The sequence below is a fragment of the Myxine glutinosa genome, chromosome 8, assembly GCF_964187855.1.
Source record: "Myxine glutinosa chromosome 8, kmMyxGlut1.1, whole genome shotgun sequence".
In the NCBI taxonomy this organism is placed as follows: Eukaryota; Metazoa; Chordata; class Myxini; order Myxiniformes; family Myxinidae; genus Myxine; species Myxine glutinosa.
Window position 1 is genome coordinate 41,748,154 of NC_136268.1, and position 15,891 is coordinate 41,764,044.

At 46.9% G+C, this 15,891-nt stretch overlaps 1 protein-coding gene across 3 annotated transcripts in view; it reads right to left on the reverse strand.

Annotated features, from left to right (window-relative positions):
* The window catches only part of LOC137432432 (inorganic pyrophosphatase-like), a 283,251-nt gene extending 268,016 nt beyond the window's left edge, over positions 1-15,235 (reverse strand). For 2 of the 3 annotated variants that reach the window (XR_013624297.1, XM_078783203.1), the window contains exons 1-2: positions 14,990-15,235; positions 10,207-10,271 (exon numbers count right to left, since the gene is read on the reverse strand). Coding sequence is in view for 2 of the 3 variants with exons in the window: in XM_078783203.1 (XP_078639329.1) it covers positions 10,207-10,271; positions 14,990-15,191 (267 nt within the window). In the remaining variant the exon portion in view is untranslated. The remainder of the gene's footprint in view (positions 1-10,206; positions 10,272-14,989) is intronic. The other variant, XM_078783204.1, reaches the window with a different exon arrangement.
* Between the last annotated feature and the right edge of the window lie 656 nt (positions 15,236-15,891).

The window sequence follows — 15,891 nt, forward strand, 5'->3', positions numbered from 1 at the left end:
ATAGGGGGCACCTCCGGGACACAAAGGTGATCCCGGGGGAGGAGGCTGTTTCACAGCCCCACTTAGTTGTCTGCGACATAAGGGTGAAAGGTGCGAGGAGAGCTCGGCGGGTGAAGTACCAACCGAGAATGAAGGTGTGGAGGTTGAAAGAGGTGACAGTAAGGGAGGCATTAAAAGAGAGGCTGAGTAGGGTAGAGGATGATGTGGTTGAGCTTGAAAGTGGTTGGATGTCAATGAAAGCTAGTCTGTTGGGAGCCGTTGGTGAGGTATGTGGATGGACAAAAGGACCACCGAGGCACTCGGAAACATGGTGGTGGGATGATGAAGTTGGAAAGAGGATTGACGAGAAGAGGAAGAAGTTCAAGAAGTGGCAGAAGGCGAAGGGTACAGGAGCAGAAACAGCAGAGCATGAAAGTTATAAGGCAGCCAAGAAGGCTGCAAAGAAAGAGGTGGCAAAGGCACAGAAGGCATGCAGGAAAATGTTCGGAGGACGCTTGGATTCGGAAGAGGGTCAGAGAGCAGTATTCAGGATTGCAAAGCAGATAGCGAAAGAGAGGTGTGATGTGATGGGGGTGAGTTGCTTGAAGGATGAAGAGGGACAAATCGTTGTGGACCCAGATTGAATTAAAGGAAGATGGAAAAGATATATGGAAATGCTGTTGAATACAGAGAATGAATGGGATGGCAACATAGAGAGTAACCCAGTTTTAGGACCGGCAGAGAAGATAACTGAGAAGGAAGTTGAGGAAGCGATAAAAGCAATGAAGAGTAGAAAAGCGGGAGGGCCGACGGGAGTTGTGGGAGATATGTTGAAGGCAGCAGGAAGTTGGGGTGTGAAGAGAATGACAGAGATCTGTAATCTGGCGGTGAAAGAAGGCCGCATTCCAGTGGATTGGGAACTGAGTACCCTCGTCCCTCTATACAAGGGGAAAGGTGACCCTCTAGAGTGTGGCTCGTACCGAGCGATAAAGTTATTGGAGCATTGAATGAAGGTATTGGAAAGGGTGTTGGAGAGGAGGATAAGGAAGAAAGTGAAGATCGACGAAATGCAGTTTGGATTTATGCCAGGAAGAGGAACGACAGACACGCTTTTTATTGTGAGGCAGTTGCAGGAGAAGTACATGGAGAACAGGAAGAAGTTGTTCCTTGGGTTTGTTGATCTGGAGAAAGCATTCGATAGGGTTCCACGCAAAGTATTGACATGGGCAATGAGGAAATTAGGAGTGGAGGAATGGTTGATCAGAGTAGTGATGGCAATGTACAAATGAGCACGCACAGCTGTAAGTACAAAGGACGGGAACAGTGGTGAGTTTGAGGTGAAGGTGGGAGTGCATCAGGGGTCGGTATTAAGTCCACTACTATTTGTAGCTGTGATGGAGGTGCTGGCTCAGAACGTAAAGGAGGGTTTACCATGGGAGTTGTTGTATGCAGATGATCTGGTGTTGATTGCGGAAAGTATGGATGGACTGAAGGAAAAGATGAACAAGTGGAAGGAATGTATGGAGACAAAAGGTCTGAAGGTGAATATCGGAAAGACGAGGGTGATGGCAAGTGGTAAAGCATGTGTTGAGGTGGAAAGAACTGGGAAGTGGCCCTGTGCTGTGTGCAGGAAGGGTGTCGGAGTGAACTCCATTCAATGTACAATGTGCGCTGAGTGGGTTCATCAAAAATGTAGTGGTCTGAGAGGGTCATTAACCAGTGTGGCAGCTACATTCAAATGTAAGGTGTGCACAGAGGGAGCTGCAGGTGGAGGAAATGTTGAGTTGGATCTTGGAGACGCAGTGAAGCTGGAAGGTGTGAAAACATTTTGTTACCTCGGAGACATGCTGAATGGAGAAGGTGGATCAGACTCAGCAACGGTTGCTCGAGTGAGATGTGCATGGAAGATGTTTCGGGAACTGAGTGGCGTGCTGATGAGGAGGGGAGTGTCGTTGAAGATGAAGGGAAAGGTGTATGCTGCATGTGTGAGAAGTGTTATGATTTATGGGAGCGAGACATGGGTAATGAACGTAGAGCAGCAACAAAGGTTGGAAAGGGTGGAAATGCGAATGGTTCGGTGGATGTGCGGAGTATCGTTGAGAGAGAGGAAGACAAATGATGAATTGCGAAAAATGATGGGAATAGAGCCTGTGATTGATGCTGTGAAGAGGAACAGGTTGAGATGGTTTGGTCATGTGTTGAGGAAAGATGAAAGTGACTGGTTGATAAGAGTGATGGAAATGAATGTAGAAGGAAGTAGAGGACGGGGAAGACCGAGAAAGACTTGGCTAAAGATGGTGGAAGAAGAAATGCGGGCAAGGGGGTTAACAAGGAGAGATACAGAAAATAGGGCAAGATGGAGAAGATTGTCATGGGGACCGCAAGGCTACAACCCGCTCTAGCAGGGAAAATGGCCTTAAAATGCATGTTGTTGTGTTGTTGTTTGTATGTCCCAATTGTAGGACGGAAAAGTCCCTCTACCCATCAATGTAATAAAAACCCTGTGATTGATGAGAAACTATGTTTTGGCAACTTGCGGGATGCAAAACCTGATCACTCATAATTGATTGGTGATAAAGCTGTGTGTGGGTCAATTGGGATTTGGTGTGAAAGGCTCCATGACTTCAAGGCAAACTGTCCTTCGACATTGCTGGGCAAAATTCTGGAGGGCAGATTCATAACTGTCGTGCAAATCCCCATGGGACATATTTGACCCATTCCCACATGGTGAGGGCACCATTCTATAAAGACCTCATTACTAGCATCAAGTCCTGTTGTACTGACTGCAATATCTGGTCTTGGTGAAGGTGAAGAACCATCTATAGAAATGCTCAAAGGTTGTGAAGAATTTAAAGACAAACGCCCCAGTCCTAAGGGGATCAATATGCACAATCCAATGATCTCAGGTGGCACATGTTTAAACTGAAGGCTGACCAAATTGTACAGAACCTGGCAACTACGCCTGGCGCTTGCACAGAACACATGTGATACAACATGATTATGGTGGCAGGACTTTGTCCTGCATCCAAATATGTCCAGAACCTCAAACTTGGAGGTTGTAAGCAAGACTGCAGGTGGATTCCTGTGCTGTCTCAAGTCGCCCTTGCTGTGAATTGTGTGTTGTAGCTCATCAGATAAAACTGTGTTGCAACCATGGGTTCAGGAAGTTGCTCTTGTAAAGGCAACGACCTGGTCTGCGCTGGGCTGTGTGGTTGTGGAAGGGGATTATGAACAGTGTTCCAACGCAGAGCCAGCTGTAATCAGAGAAGACGGTGATGAAGAATAGCGTGGCTTTGGCGGAGGACTTGTGGAACTTTTTTCGATAACCTCCAAGTATGACACAATGAAAATGCATTAGCCAATGCACAGAAGTTCCTCGTACCTCCATTCCCAACACATCCACATCCACATCCACATCCATCCCAAGCATCTCCTCCCTCATCTGTGGAGACTGTAATTGTGGCCATGCCAGGTGGCTGGGAGTCAGTCTTTAAACTTTAGAAGAGTATTGTAGCCAAGCCCTCTGCAAAACAGCTGGCTTTACACAGTTTCTTTTCCAACTCATCTCTCTGTCATTATATATTAAACACAATCATGTAAAACTTCACCTCTCTTCCTACACTCCTTTAACCATGCCCTTGCACAAGTATCTGTCTCTATGGCAGTATTCAAAGCAACTGCCAAAGTGCCTGAGTGGCAGTTCAACAATACAGACAGATGCTGATATGCATCAATCTACTATCTCCCTTGTCTCATCATTTCCTGACCAAGTTCCTGGAATTACTTCAACATACAACTTTCTCTCCTTCACATCTTCACAGTGGCCCACCCAGGCCAAGGGGCCCAAATACTCATGCCAATTCCCATGTTATCCATCCCGTACCCTTCTTTACCACAAGTTGCTACATGCAGCATGTGGACGGCTCTCCAGCTATGGTTGAGAAGTTTTGTCAATCTTGCCACCTCCATTGCAAAGGGAACTGCTGGGATTGGTGCTTCAATCGTCAAAAAACAGAATCAGCCCAAACCTTTCTGCTTTCTTTGTACACCAGGTTCTTCTGTGATTATAATATTGGAAGCTGCCAACACCACCCCAAGAAAAGAGTACAAACTGCAGACAATGCAGTCTTCTTTGGCACGATCATAAGCAAAGTGATGGAATTTCTAATTGCTGCAGACCTAGAATATAGTATTTTCTCCAACTCTCCAATCTCCGATCATCAGTTTGACATCTGCAGCCTAAATACTCTACCATAAACATATCTTCCATGAAGGTAGAAGCAATGTCACTTTCGAACGTGGGATTAGGACAATCTGCCGAGCTTTTCATAGTGTCTGGATTCCAATCCTACGATAAACGATGTCCACCAATGGAATTCAGGGTGCCCTCCAGGAAAGGTCATCAGATTTGCTACGAGCAGAAACAATGCGTTGCTCTTGGTGGCATTCTTTCTTCATCTCAAAGAACACTTTGCTCCCCTGGATAGATTCTCTGCACAATTTGTGCATGACAACCCTGTGCAAAAGAGTGTACTGATCTGAGAAGCGGGCTCACGCTACGGCATTCATCTCAGGCAATATGGGAAAAGTTATTGATCAGATACTTTCACCATCAAATCTAAAATGAAAAACCACACGGTGTCACTCCATTAGGAACAGATGTCAAACACTGCAGTTTACTTCCCTGGCTAACCATAAAGAGATGATGTGGCCTAGAAGCTACAACTCTAAACTGTCCTCCAAGCCTGGCAGATGTCAAGTGGTATTCTCCACAGAACCAAGACCGTTCTGACTCAGGTAGAGCTCAAAGTGTGCAATGCCTTCACATGAAATACTATGAAGTTTGGCTCCTCGCTCTGCACTGGTACAGCTACGTCTCATCTTGCTCGACAAGTCAGTTACCTGTACTCTACAGCTAACTCTACACAAGACTGAGGAGGATACGCAAAGCTGCCACTGTTAAGAAGAGAAGGAGTCGAGAAAGGAAGTCTATAATATTGATGTAAAGTGTTCTCTACGTGATATACAATGACCCATTGGAGATCTTGAGACTAACGAGCTGAAAATACGGATATTAGTATTTCTTCAGAAATACCACGATACACATCAGTGTAGTGGTCTCTATGCTTCTGCAGCAGCCTGGAAAACTTTTCCGACTTTGCATATATATTCCTCTCCTTGACAGCCAACAATTATTCCCACGTTCTTGTGGGGTTGGCCCAAGTCTTTCACCAACCAGCTGGCCAGGACTGACATACAACTAAATGTTGGGGCAGGGATTTGGAATTTGTTAATGGTGCAGGCGAAAGTTTGCCTACTCTTTGCAAAGAACACCGTGGGATATTTAACGTCCACGAACTAATAACATTAGTTCTATAGATAGCATTGCTTAGTAGAACCGGAAGCGGCTAGAAATGGCTCATCAACATGATAGCTCACTGTCCAGAAGTAACCACAAATTTCCCGATCTCTCACAGCCGTTCCACACAGCTTAAAATCCAACTCAATGACCTAATATATAAAGAAGAAAATTTGTTTGTGTCTTTGTTTGTTTTTGCATTTGGACCATGCAGGAACCAGTGCAACCAAAATTAGCATTCCCTCATATTTCACCAGCCGAAAGTCGAGGGTTATGTTTAGATAGAAAAAATTGGCCTGAGATAAAACCAGATAATTGGCCTTCAGGAATCGATCGAGTGTTGTGCTCATGCACTGCCTGGGATTTTTCCCAGGAGCAATCGAGTAACATGCATTGTGAAGATCATATGTTGAGTTTGTCGTGTTTTGTTGTCAACAACACAAATTTACTTACGAATGTTTACACATGTACCTGTTATTAAAAAGATTGCTTTACACAGATTTATTATAAAACCTCCGTGTTCAGGCCTCGAGTGAGTATATTGCTTATATTTTTACGACCTGGGTTTTTCCCTGGAGTGATTGAATATGTTTTGGGAAGATGGAATGTCTAGGTTGTAGTGCTTTATTGTATTTAAAAAATAAAATAAATAAAAAAGTCGAAAAAAAGGAAAAGTGGCACAACAGAATTTTGCAACACCCAAGATTGGTGATTCATACAAAACTAGAAAGCCAACATTCCCCAATTTGTCATGAAGGGAATATTTAAAAATTGTACATATTGCATTGAATTTCCCCAGGCAACGTATGTCAACTACATTTTTATAGCTTGTCACCTTTTTACTGAAGTTTTAGAATAAACATCTTCCTCAAAACGAGCATGGCAGAGGAGAATATAATAAACGATTTGCTCCATATCAAAGCACAAGTACCGTATATAAAAGTGAACTAGAACGGCACTCAGTGGAGCACATACCTCCGCTAGGCTGAACAGTTTATGTTTTGTATCCCATGGATAGGCCGGATCTGCACCTGGACCTGAAACAAAATCAAACTAGAATGGCACTCAGTAGAGAGCATACCTCCGTCTGGTTGGCCATATCATTCAATGGTGAAGAATCACTTAAAAAGTTATACGAGCCGGATCCGGATCTTCACCAAAATTGAATCGATTCTTCCTTGCCACACAATCAACCTGTCCAACAAGTTTCGTCCAAATCCATCCATAACTTTTTGAGATATCCCGCTATGTATCGATTTTAGCCCAATCACTCAATGGTGAAGAATCACTATCTGCCGGATCTGCACCCGGACATGAAACAAAATCAAATCAGCTTGTTCTTGTCGCCTACCAACCTCATCCATCAAAAAAATATAACATTTTGATGTAGCCACTCAGCTCTTGACAAAGGCTAGTGGAGGCCCAGGGCATGTCGGGTTGCTGGCAGAAACGTTGTCATCAAGACAAAAATGATGGGTTGGAGAACTATAAAATGGACTTATTGGAGATATATATATATATATATATATATATATATATAGTTACAGATTCGTCACTTCCGTTGTTGTGGTTTTCATCCACTGTAAACATTTTTGATTCCATGTATTATTATTATTGTTGTTTGAGGGAAATAGCAATTATTATTGTCAAAAGGTAAAAAGGTTAATGTTTTAAATGAAACAGGAACCGGACGGCGACGAAGAGGAAGAGGAAGAGAAGAAAAAGAAGGCGGAGTGAATGGAGTCGGACAAGAAGCATAGCTGCTTTGCGGTCTGGAGCGAACATTGGCGAGCAAGAGTCATGAGTGAACTTTGGGTTTCCCAGGAAAGGGATTCCTGCGACAGAGTTGTTATCGCTGTGACAGATCAACCTGCGTGTCAGGTTTTGCGACTGATTCCGAAGAGAATCATCGAAGGGCCGTTACGTCTCGAGAACGGGCCGTCGGCCATTTTGACTCGCGCGAATTGCGCGCCGAGCAAGGTAACTTTGCTTCCTCAGCCGTTTTCACCAGATTCAGACGTATCTGGTGTGTGTGTGCACAACGTGGCTTTTGAAGGTTAATTTGTGGTTCGCCGACTGAGCCGTGGTACGTCCATACCCAAGGGTGTGATTTCCCAGTCGCCTGGAGGGCGCCTTTACGCAGCTTTGGCCGCATGACTGACTATCATCCAAACGGGATTATGGTCTCGATTAGACATCGTTCTGACAATCGCTGGAGCGGATCGACTTTGGCTTGAAGCCGGGAAAGAGACATTGGGAATGTTCTTGGTTCACTCACTTGGAGCACAGTGAGTTATATGTTACGAAACTGATGGTACCATCATAGGATATATTGATTGTACTTTTGATTACTATTATTGTTGTACTGTTGTTCTTGTGTGATCTTAATACAATATTTGTTTGTTGGTAACAATTGGTGTGGCTTCACCATCGATCTTTGACATACAGAATAACACATTTTTCTGCCGTGACTCCTCTCGGGGCTCGGAGGTACACCGTGACCAGTGGGTCGGGGAGGAGCACGTAACAATATATATATAATGCAAGTGGGACATACTGAACATGCCATAATTTGGCATTTATCATTACTAGGGCATGCCCGTACTATATCTATATCTAAAATTATATCCCCCCCTCTATTTACATGAAATGGTTTGGTCCATGAAATGTTTTGGTCCATTCGCAACGCCAAAGCGAACGGCGAACGCTTTACATGAAATGGTTTGGTCCATGAAATGTTTTGGTCCATTCGCAACGCCAAAGCGAACGGCGAACGGCTTGCGAGTACAGTGACAATCCCCCCGGGGTTTTAATTAGTTTTAAAACATCGTTTAACGCCAACATAGCGCCAACATAGTTTGCCGACGGGAAATAAATGAATACGCTCTCAAATGTGCCATCCGAGGCAGAGTGTGTTCGCCACGTTCGGCACACGCGATAGCTCGCTGCTCTCTGATTGGTTGAATCGTTTTTTGGACATAGCTCGGTAAGTAATTGTCCGATTAATATGAAACCTTGAAAAGGCACATCCTCGGGTCCCCAGCAATATACCTGGCAAGTTTAAAGTATATCGGACCCGTGGTTGTCGAGAAACAGCGGTCACAGACAAACAAACAAACAAACACACAGAGATTACTGGAATTATAGATAGATAGGACTTCCTGCAGATACACCATATCCCTGCGCATCTTAAGAGGCGACTAAGGGTTGGCATCAGGAAGGGTATCAGGAAGGGTATCCAGCCATAAAAACATTGCCTCAAACAGGGAACCATGATTGTCATGGGGCCTGCAAGGCTAACCCCCGCTCTAGCAGGGGGAAATGGCCTTAAAACGATCATTCATTCATCCATTCATTCTGCAGAATACGATTCTCATCATGCACTCTATATGTTACACGATTATGCATTATGCAAAACACAACAATGGATAATCTGATTTGGCATGTATCGCAATTTAAAGCATGTATCGCGATAACTGTGACATATGTGCATCTTTAGCCCCTCCTCCCTCCTCATCCTCATTCACACACATATTCTGCCCAAAGGGCAGGAACAGTACTGCCGAAGCAATTTATGGGCAGGCTTATATTGGGTGGTTTACCATTGCCTTCCAATCAGTAGTTAGGGCAGGAATTTATAATTTGGCCATGTTGTTGGGGGTAGTTCGCCTTCTCTTTGTGAAGGACACCGTGGGGTCTTTAACATCCACTAAGGCCGGAAGACGGAATGCCCAGTTTAACATCGATCCAAGGGTCGGCATACACATTGATGAATCACCCACCTTCCTGCGATTCACCAGAATGACAGTTTACAACTGGGTCAGGATTCAAAAGTGTGCGTACCTCTCCGCTATCCTATCAGCACACCCACCCAAGTCCCTCATATGCACAATTCCACGAACACAGGTAGGTACGAAAAAGGTACAAAGAAGTTTGTGAAGTTTTCTCTCAGTTTTGTTCTGAGCGTTCTTTTCAGCATCGTCACCAAGCCTCGGACAGCTTCCAACTGCAGTTTGTCGTAATATCCCCAGGAATGTTTATTAGATCTCCAAGATTCTTTTTTTTATCATTCCCGTTGTTCAAATTAATCACTGGAACAATTTGAGTGCTCTTCAGCTTCTTTTCATTTTTGGTCATTCATTTATCATTTTTGAGGGCTTGGTATATGGTCATTTCCTTGATTTCTACGTTGAGGTCAAAAATTGCTGGGGTCTGACAGCTCAATTAGCAATGCCTCCTTTTCTTTCTTGTGCGTCACACAGACACCAAAAGCTCAATGTGATGTACACACCAACGTGTGTTAAAAGACGGTTAATGCTTGAACAGGAAAGCTATTTTAATCAACCTAGAATGGGGAAACTTCAGTTTTCTAACCAACAAAAGACAAGGAAGGAAAAGCACTTCACAATGAAAAATGTCCAACTTTTCCCAAAAATTGGGGTTATACGACAATTCCTTAATTTTAACATCTGATGGACTTGGAGACCATTATAACAAGCCCCATCCGAGTCCCCTCACACACACCCCAAACAAATAAATATAAACATTCCACTCAATGCAATCTCAAACGTTTCTTCATTTCAATGGCGAAGGAATTTCTTTCTTCACGGCAGCGGCATTGTCTGAAGCTCAATTACTCACAAACCCCATTAAGACCTCAACATCACCATGAACATCCTATAACAGGTGGGTCCCAACACAAAACACAGTTGATGCATTCACTCAAGATCAAAAACACACAACGAAAAGTACGTATCCAATGCAGGCAAGCCTTTGTCTTTTGCATGATATGCACATGTAAAGCAGGACTATTTTGCAAAAAACATTACAAGCTTTTGATATACTGGCTCAGTCATAACAACACTCACCGCCCCCTTGTTGGCATGAAGTGGGACGTCATGGAAAGGTGAGATGTAACTGCCCTCTTCGTTCTCTGTAAAAAAAAAACAAAAAAAAAAACACACACACACACCATCCATGTTAGCACACCATATTGCATTATAACCACCTTTAGAGGCCATTTTCCCCCACAAAGCAGGGGTTGGCCTTTTTCGGGAACCGTGGTTGTTGTTTTTTTTTTGGGGCCCTCTTTTTGAAGCAATGTTTTACGGCCGGATGCATTGAATGAATGAATGAATCCATTCATTCATTCATTCATTCACACCATCCATGTTAGCACACCATATTGCATTACTTAACATTAAAGCAAGAGACCTTTAAATGTCATACACCCTGAAGGTTAATTCTTGTGGCGGTAACTGTCGATGCACTTGGTATAACGAGGTACACAATATACAACAAGTACTACAGAACGTTCAACAAATTATAATTATAAACAACCAAAAACGGACTTTGCTTACAGTGTGAAGTCCAAGCGTTCCCTTTGCACTATCACGGAAATTGATAACAAATGTCGAACGGTTTACACCGCCCGAGTCCAAACATCAACCAGAAAGTAAAATTAGAAATGATGAACAATAAAACTTACATTTTAAAGCGAGTTACGAATGGTTAAACACTCATTTCTTGCCTCCTTTGGTGTAGCTTTGATTCCCACAGTTGGGCAGATCCACAAGTGTTATCAAGTGATCAGCGGTCGTCATCGACACAAAAATTGTGGCCACCACCCCGTGCTCGGGTTCCGGCCACCACCCCGTGCCCAGGCTTCCGGCCACCACCCCGTGCCCAGGCTTCCGGCCACCACCCCGTGCCCAGGCTTCCGGCCACCACCCCGTGCCCAGGCTTCCGGCCACCACCCCGTGCCCAGGCTTCCGGCCACCACCCCGTGCCCAGGGTTCAGGCCACCACCCCGTGCCCAGGGTTCAGGCCACCACCCCGTGCCCAGGCTTCCGGCCACCACCCCGTGCCCAAGGTTCCGGCCACCACCCCGTGCCCAGGGTTCAGGCCACCACCCCGTGCCCAGGGTTCAGGCCACCACCCCGTGCCCAAGGTTCCGGCCACCACCCAGTGCCCAAGGTTCCGGCCATCACCATGTGTCCGGTTCTGGTCAGCATCCTGTGTCCGGTTCCGGTCAGCATCCTGTGTCCGGTTCCGGTCAGCATCCTGTGTCCGGTTCCGGTCAGCATCCTGTGTCCGGTTCCGGTCAGCACCCTGTGTCTGGTTCCGGTCATCACCCTGTGTCCGGTTCCGGTCATCCTGTGTCCGGTTCCGGTCATCACCCTGTGTCCGGTTCCGGTCATCACCCTGTGTCCGGTTCCGGTCATCACCCTGTGTCCGGTTCCGGTCATCACCCTGTGTCTGGTTCCGGTCATCACCCTGTGTCTGGTTCCGGTCTGAAGAAAACTGAAGTTTCCCCATTCTCGGTTGATTAAAATAGCTTTCCTGTTCAAGCATTAACCGTCTTTTAACACAGGAAGTGTGTACATCACATTGAGCTTTCATGTGTCCGGTTCTGTTCATCACCCTGTGTCCGGTTCTGTTCATCACCCTGTGTCCGGTTCCGTTCATCACCCTGTGTCCGGTTCCGTTCATCACCCTGTGTCCGGTTCCGTTCATCACCCTGTGTCCGGTTCCGTTCATCACCCTGTGTCCGGTTCCGTTCATCATCCTGTGTCAGGTTCCGTTCATCATCCTGTGTCAGGTTCCGTTCATCATCCTGTGTCCGGTTCCGTTCATCACCCTGTGTCCGGTTCCGTTCATCACCCTGTGTCCGGTTCCGTTCATCACCCTGTGTCCGGTTCCGTTCATCACCCTGTGTCCGGTTCCGTTCATCACCCTGTGTCCGGTTCCGTTCATCACCCTGTGTCCGGTTCCGTTCATCATCCTGTGTCCGGTTCCGTTCATCATCCTGTGTCCGGTTCCGTTCATCATCCTGTGTCCGGTTCCGTTCATCATCCTGTGTCCGGTTCCGTTCATCACCCTGTGTCCGGTTCCGTTCATCACCCTGTGTCCGGTTCCGTTCATCACCCTGTGTCCGGTTCCGTTCATCAACCTGTGTCCGGTTCCGTTCATCACCCTGTGTCCGGTTCCGTTCATCACCCTGTGTCCGGTTCCGTTCATCACCCTGTGTCCGGTTCCGTTCATCACCCTGTGTCCGGTTCCGTTCATCACCCTGTGTCCGGTTCCGTTCATCACCCTGTGTCCGGTTCCGTTCATCACCCTGTGTCCGGTTCCGTTCATCACCCTGTGTCCGGTTCCGTTCATCATCCTGTGTCCGGTTCCGTTCATCATCCTGTGTCCGGTTCCGTTCATCATCCTGTGTCCGGTTCCGTTCATCATCCTGTGTCCGGTTCCGTTCATCATCCTGTGTCCGGTTCCGTTCATCATCCTGTGTCCGGTTCCGTTCATCATCCTGTGTCCGGTTCCGTTCATCATCCTGTGTCCGGTTCCGTTCATCATCCTGTGTCCGGTTCCGTTCATCATCCTGTGTCCGGTTCCGTTCATCATCCTGTGTCCGGTTCCGTTCATCATCCTGTGTCCGGTTCCGTTCATCACCCTGTGTCCGGTTCCGTTCATCACCCTGTGTCCGGTTCCGTTCATCACCCTGTGTCCGGTTCCGTTCATCACCCTGTGTCCGGTTCCGTTCATCACCCTGTGTCCGGTTCCGTTCATCACCCTGTGTCCGGTTCCGTTCATCACCCTGTGTCCGGTTCCGTTCATCACCCTGTGTCCGGTTCCGTTCATCACCCTGTGTCCGGTTCCGTTCATCACCCTGTGTCCGGTTCCGTTCATCACCCTGTGTCCGGTTCCGTTCATCACCCTGTGTCCGGTTCCGTTCATCACCGTGTCCGGTTCCGTTCATCAGCGTGTCCGGTTCCGTTCATCACCCTGTGTCCGGTTCCGTTCATCACCCTGTGTCCGGTTCCGTTCATCACCCTGTGTCCGGTTCCGTTCATCACCCTGTGTCCGGTTCCGTTCATCACCCTGTGTCCGGTTCCGTTCATCACCCTGTGTCCGGTTCCGTTCATCACCCTGTGTCCGGTTCCGTTCATCACCCTGTGTCCGGTTCCGTTCATCACCCTGTGTCCGGTTCTGTTCATCACCCTGTGTCCGGTTCTGTTCATCACCCTGTGTCCGGTTCTGTTCATCACCCTGTGTCCGGTTCTGTTCATCACCCTGTGTCCGGTTCTGTTCATCACCCTGTGTCCGGTTCTGTTCATCACCCTGTGTCCGGTTCTGTTCATCACCCTGTGTCCGGTTCTGTTCATCACCCTGTGTCCGGTTCTGTTCATCACCCTGTGTCCGGTTCTGTTCATCACCCTGTGTCCGGTTCTGTTCATCACCCTGTGTCCGGTTCTGTTCATCACCCTGTGTCCGGTTCTGTTCATCACCCTGTGTCCGGTTCTGTTCATCACCCTGTGTCCGGTTCTGTTCATCACCCTGTGTCCGGTTCTGTTCATCACCCTGTGTCCGGTTCTGTTCATCACCCTGTGTCCGGTTCTGTTCATCACCCTGTGTCCGGTTCTGTTCATCACCCTGTGTCCGGTTCTGTTCATCACCCTGTGTCCGGTTCTGTTCATCACCCTGTGTCCGGTTCTGTTCATCACCCTGTGTCCGGTTCTGTTCATCACCCTGTGTCCGGTTCTGTTCATCACCCTGTGTCCGGTTCTGTTCATCACCCTGTGTCCGGTTCTGTTCATCACCCTGTGTCCGGTTCTGTTCATCACCCTGTGTCCGGTTCTGTTCATCACCCTGTGTCCGGTTCTGTTCATCACCCTGTGTCCGGTTCTGTTCATCACCCTGTGTCCGGTTCTGTTCATCACCCTGTGTCCGGTTCTGTTCATCGCCCTGTGTCCGGTTCTGTTCATCGCCCTGTGTCCGGTTCTGTTCATCGCCCTGTGTCCGGTTCTGTTCATCGCCCTGTGTCCGGTTCTGTTCATCGCCCTGTGTCCGGTTCTGTTCATCGCCCTGTGTCCGGTTCTGTTCATCGCCCTGTGTCCGGTTCTGTTCATCACCCTGTGTCCGGTTCTGTTCATCACCCTGTGTCCGGTTCTGTTCATCACCCTGTGTCCGGTTCTGTTCATCACCCTGTGTCCGGTTCTGTTCATCACCCTGTGTCCGGTTCTGTTCATCACCCTGTGTCCGGTTCTGTTCATCACCCTGTGTCCGGTTCTGTTCATCACCCTGTGTCCGGTTCTGTTCATCACCCTGTGTCCGGTTCTGTTCATCACCCTGTGTCCGGTTCTGTTCATCGCCCTGTGTCCGGTTCTGTTCATCACCCTGTGTCCGGTTCTGTTCATCATCCTGTCTGGTTCTGTTCACTATTTGATCACCATACACAAGGGCGCAGCATTTAATCGATAAATCAAGCATTTAATACGTACCAAATCCTCTTTGCACCAAGCAGCTCCACCAAATGAATCGTAATGAGATTTGCATAGTTTCATGATTATTTATATATATATTTATATACACACACACACACACACACACACACACACACACACACATCATAACCATCATCATCATCATCATCATCGTCAAATAACAAAACAATTACCAAATGAAATACGATTAAACAACATGGAAAACAAAAACAGCACCAAAATCACTAAACCTTCGGCTTTACCCACAATGATAAATCGGGATGTAATTAGTTAATCAAATGAAATGAGCAGGACCACATGGACCGCCTGACCCACTCGACATACAGTATGGTGAAGTGAATGGACACGATGTGGCCTAACTCACTGAAGTAGAGACGATAGTCGAGAGCGTTCTCTGTCCCTCTCTTCTCGACCTGGAACATGCTGAAGGAACTCCGTGTAATGGCTGCTGAATGCAACTTAAAAGCCTTCAGGTCTGCGCAGCTCGACAACTCTGTGGATACGATTCGGATTCGCCTCAACGTGCAAAGGACGCGCGACACAGTGCGCAAGCGCCATGTCGCCATTGACGTCACCTATATGCCCTTCGCGTGACGTCATCACGCAGTGGAGCGATCCCTAATCCCTTGCACGCACCTACGTCACCAATAATTTCGAGTTATTTCTTTTTTTTCTCTCGTTTACCTTGATTATGAGGAGAAAGAGTTATCGACGTACCTTTTACCTTTTAAAACCGAACGGTGTAATTTGTGTTTTTGAACAATGCGTTTGTATAAAAGTGAAATTATTTAGTTTCGTGCAAAATGAGGATTATACACTTACAGTTACAGCCTTAATCAAAACGAGTTTGTCAAACCCAGGGGTGTTTACCATGGTAACCCTCCCAAGCTGCCTGGATATTCGACCTGGACTTGAAAGGTACGCACTCATTGCCTCGAAGGTGCCCAGCCTGGGTTCGAATCCCACCCGAGCGTTAAACTCTCATCACGTGTTTCACAGGCAGGGTGTTTGTTATCTGGGCTGCGCCATTAGTCTGTGGTTTCTTCGAGTTTTACATGAACAGACGGTGCAGGCAGAAGCAATTCAGCAATCTCTGAAAACCAGGAACAACCAATCAACGATGACAACGTGAGGAGGAAGCATGTAGGTGAAGAAGAAGAGGGGGATTAACATGGAATTTGGAGTTTCGACACAATTGGACTCGTATCTATATTCGATGACCAATCAGCATGTCTGATCCTGAAGGACACGTTCCTACTTATGACG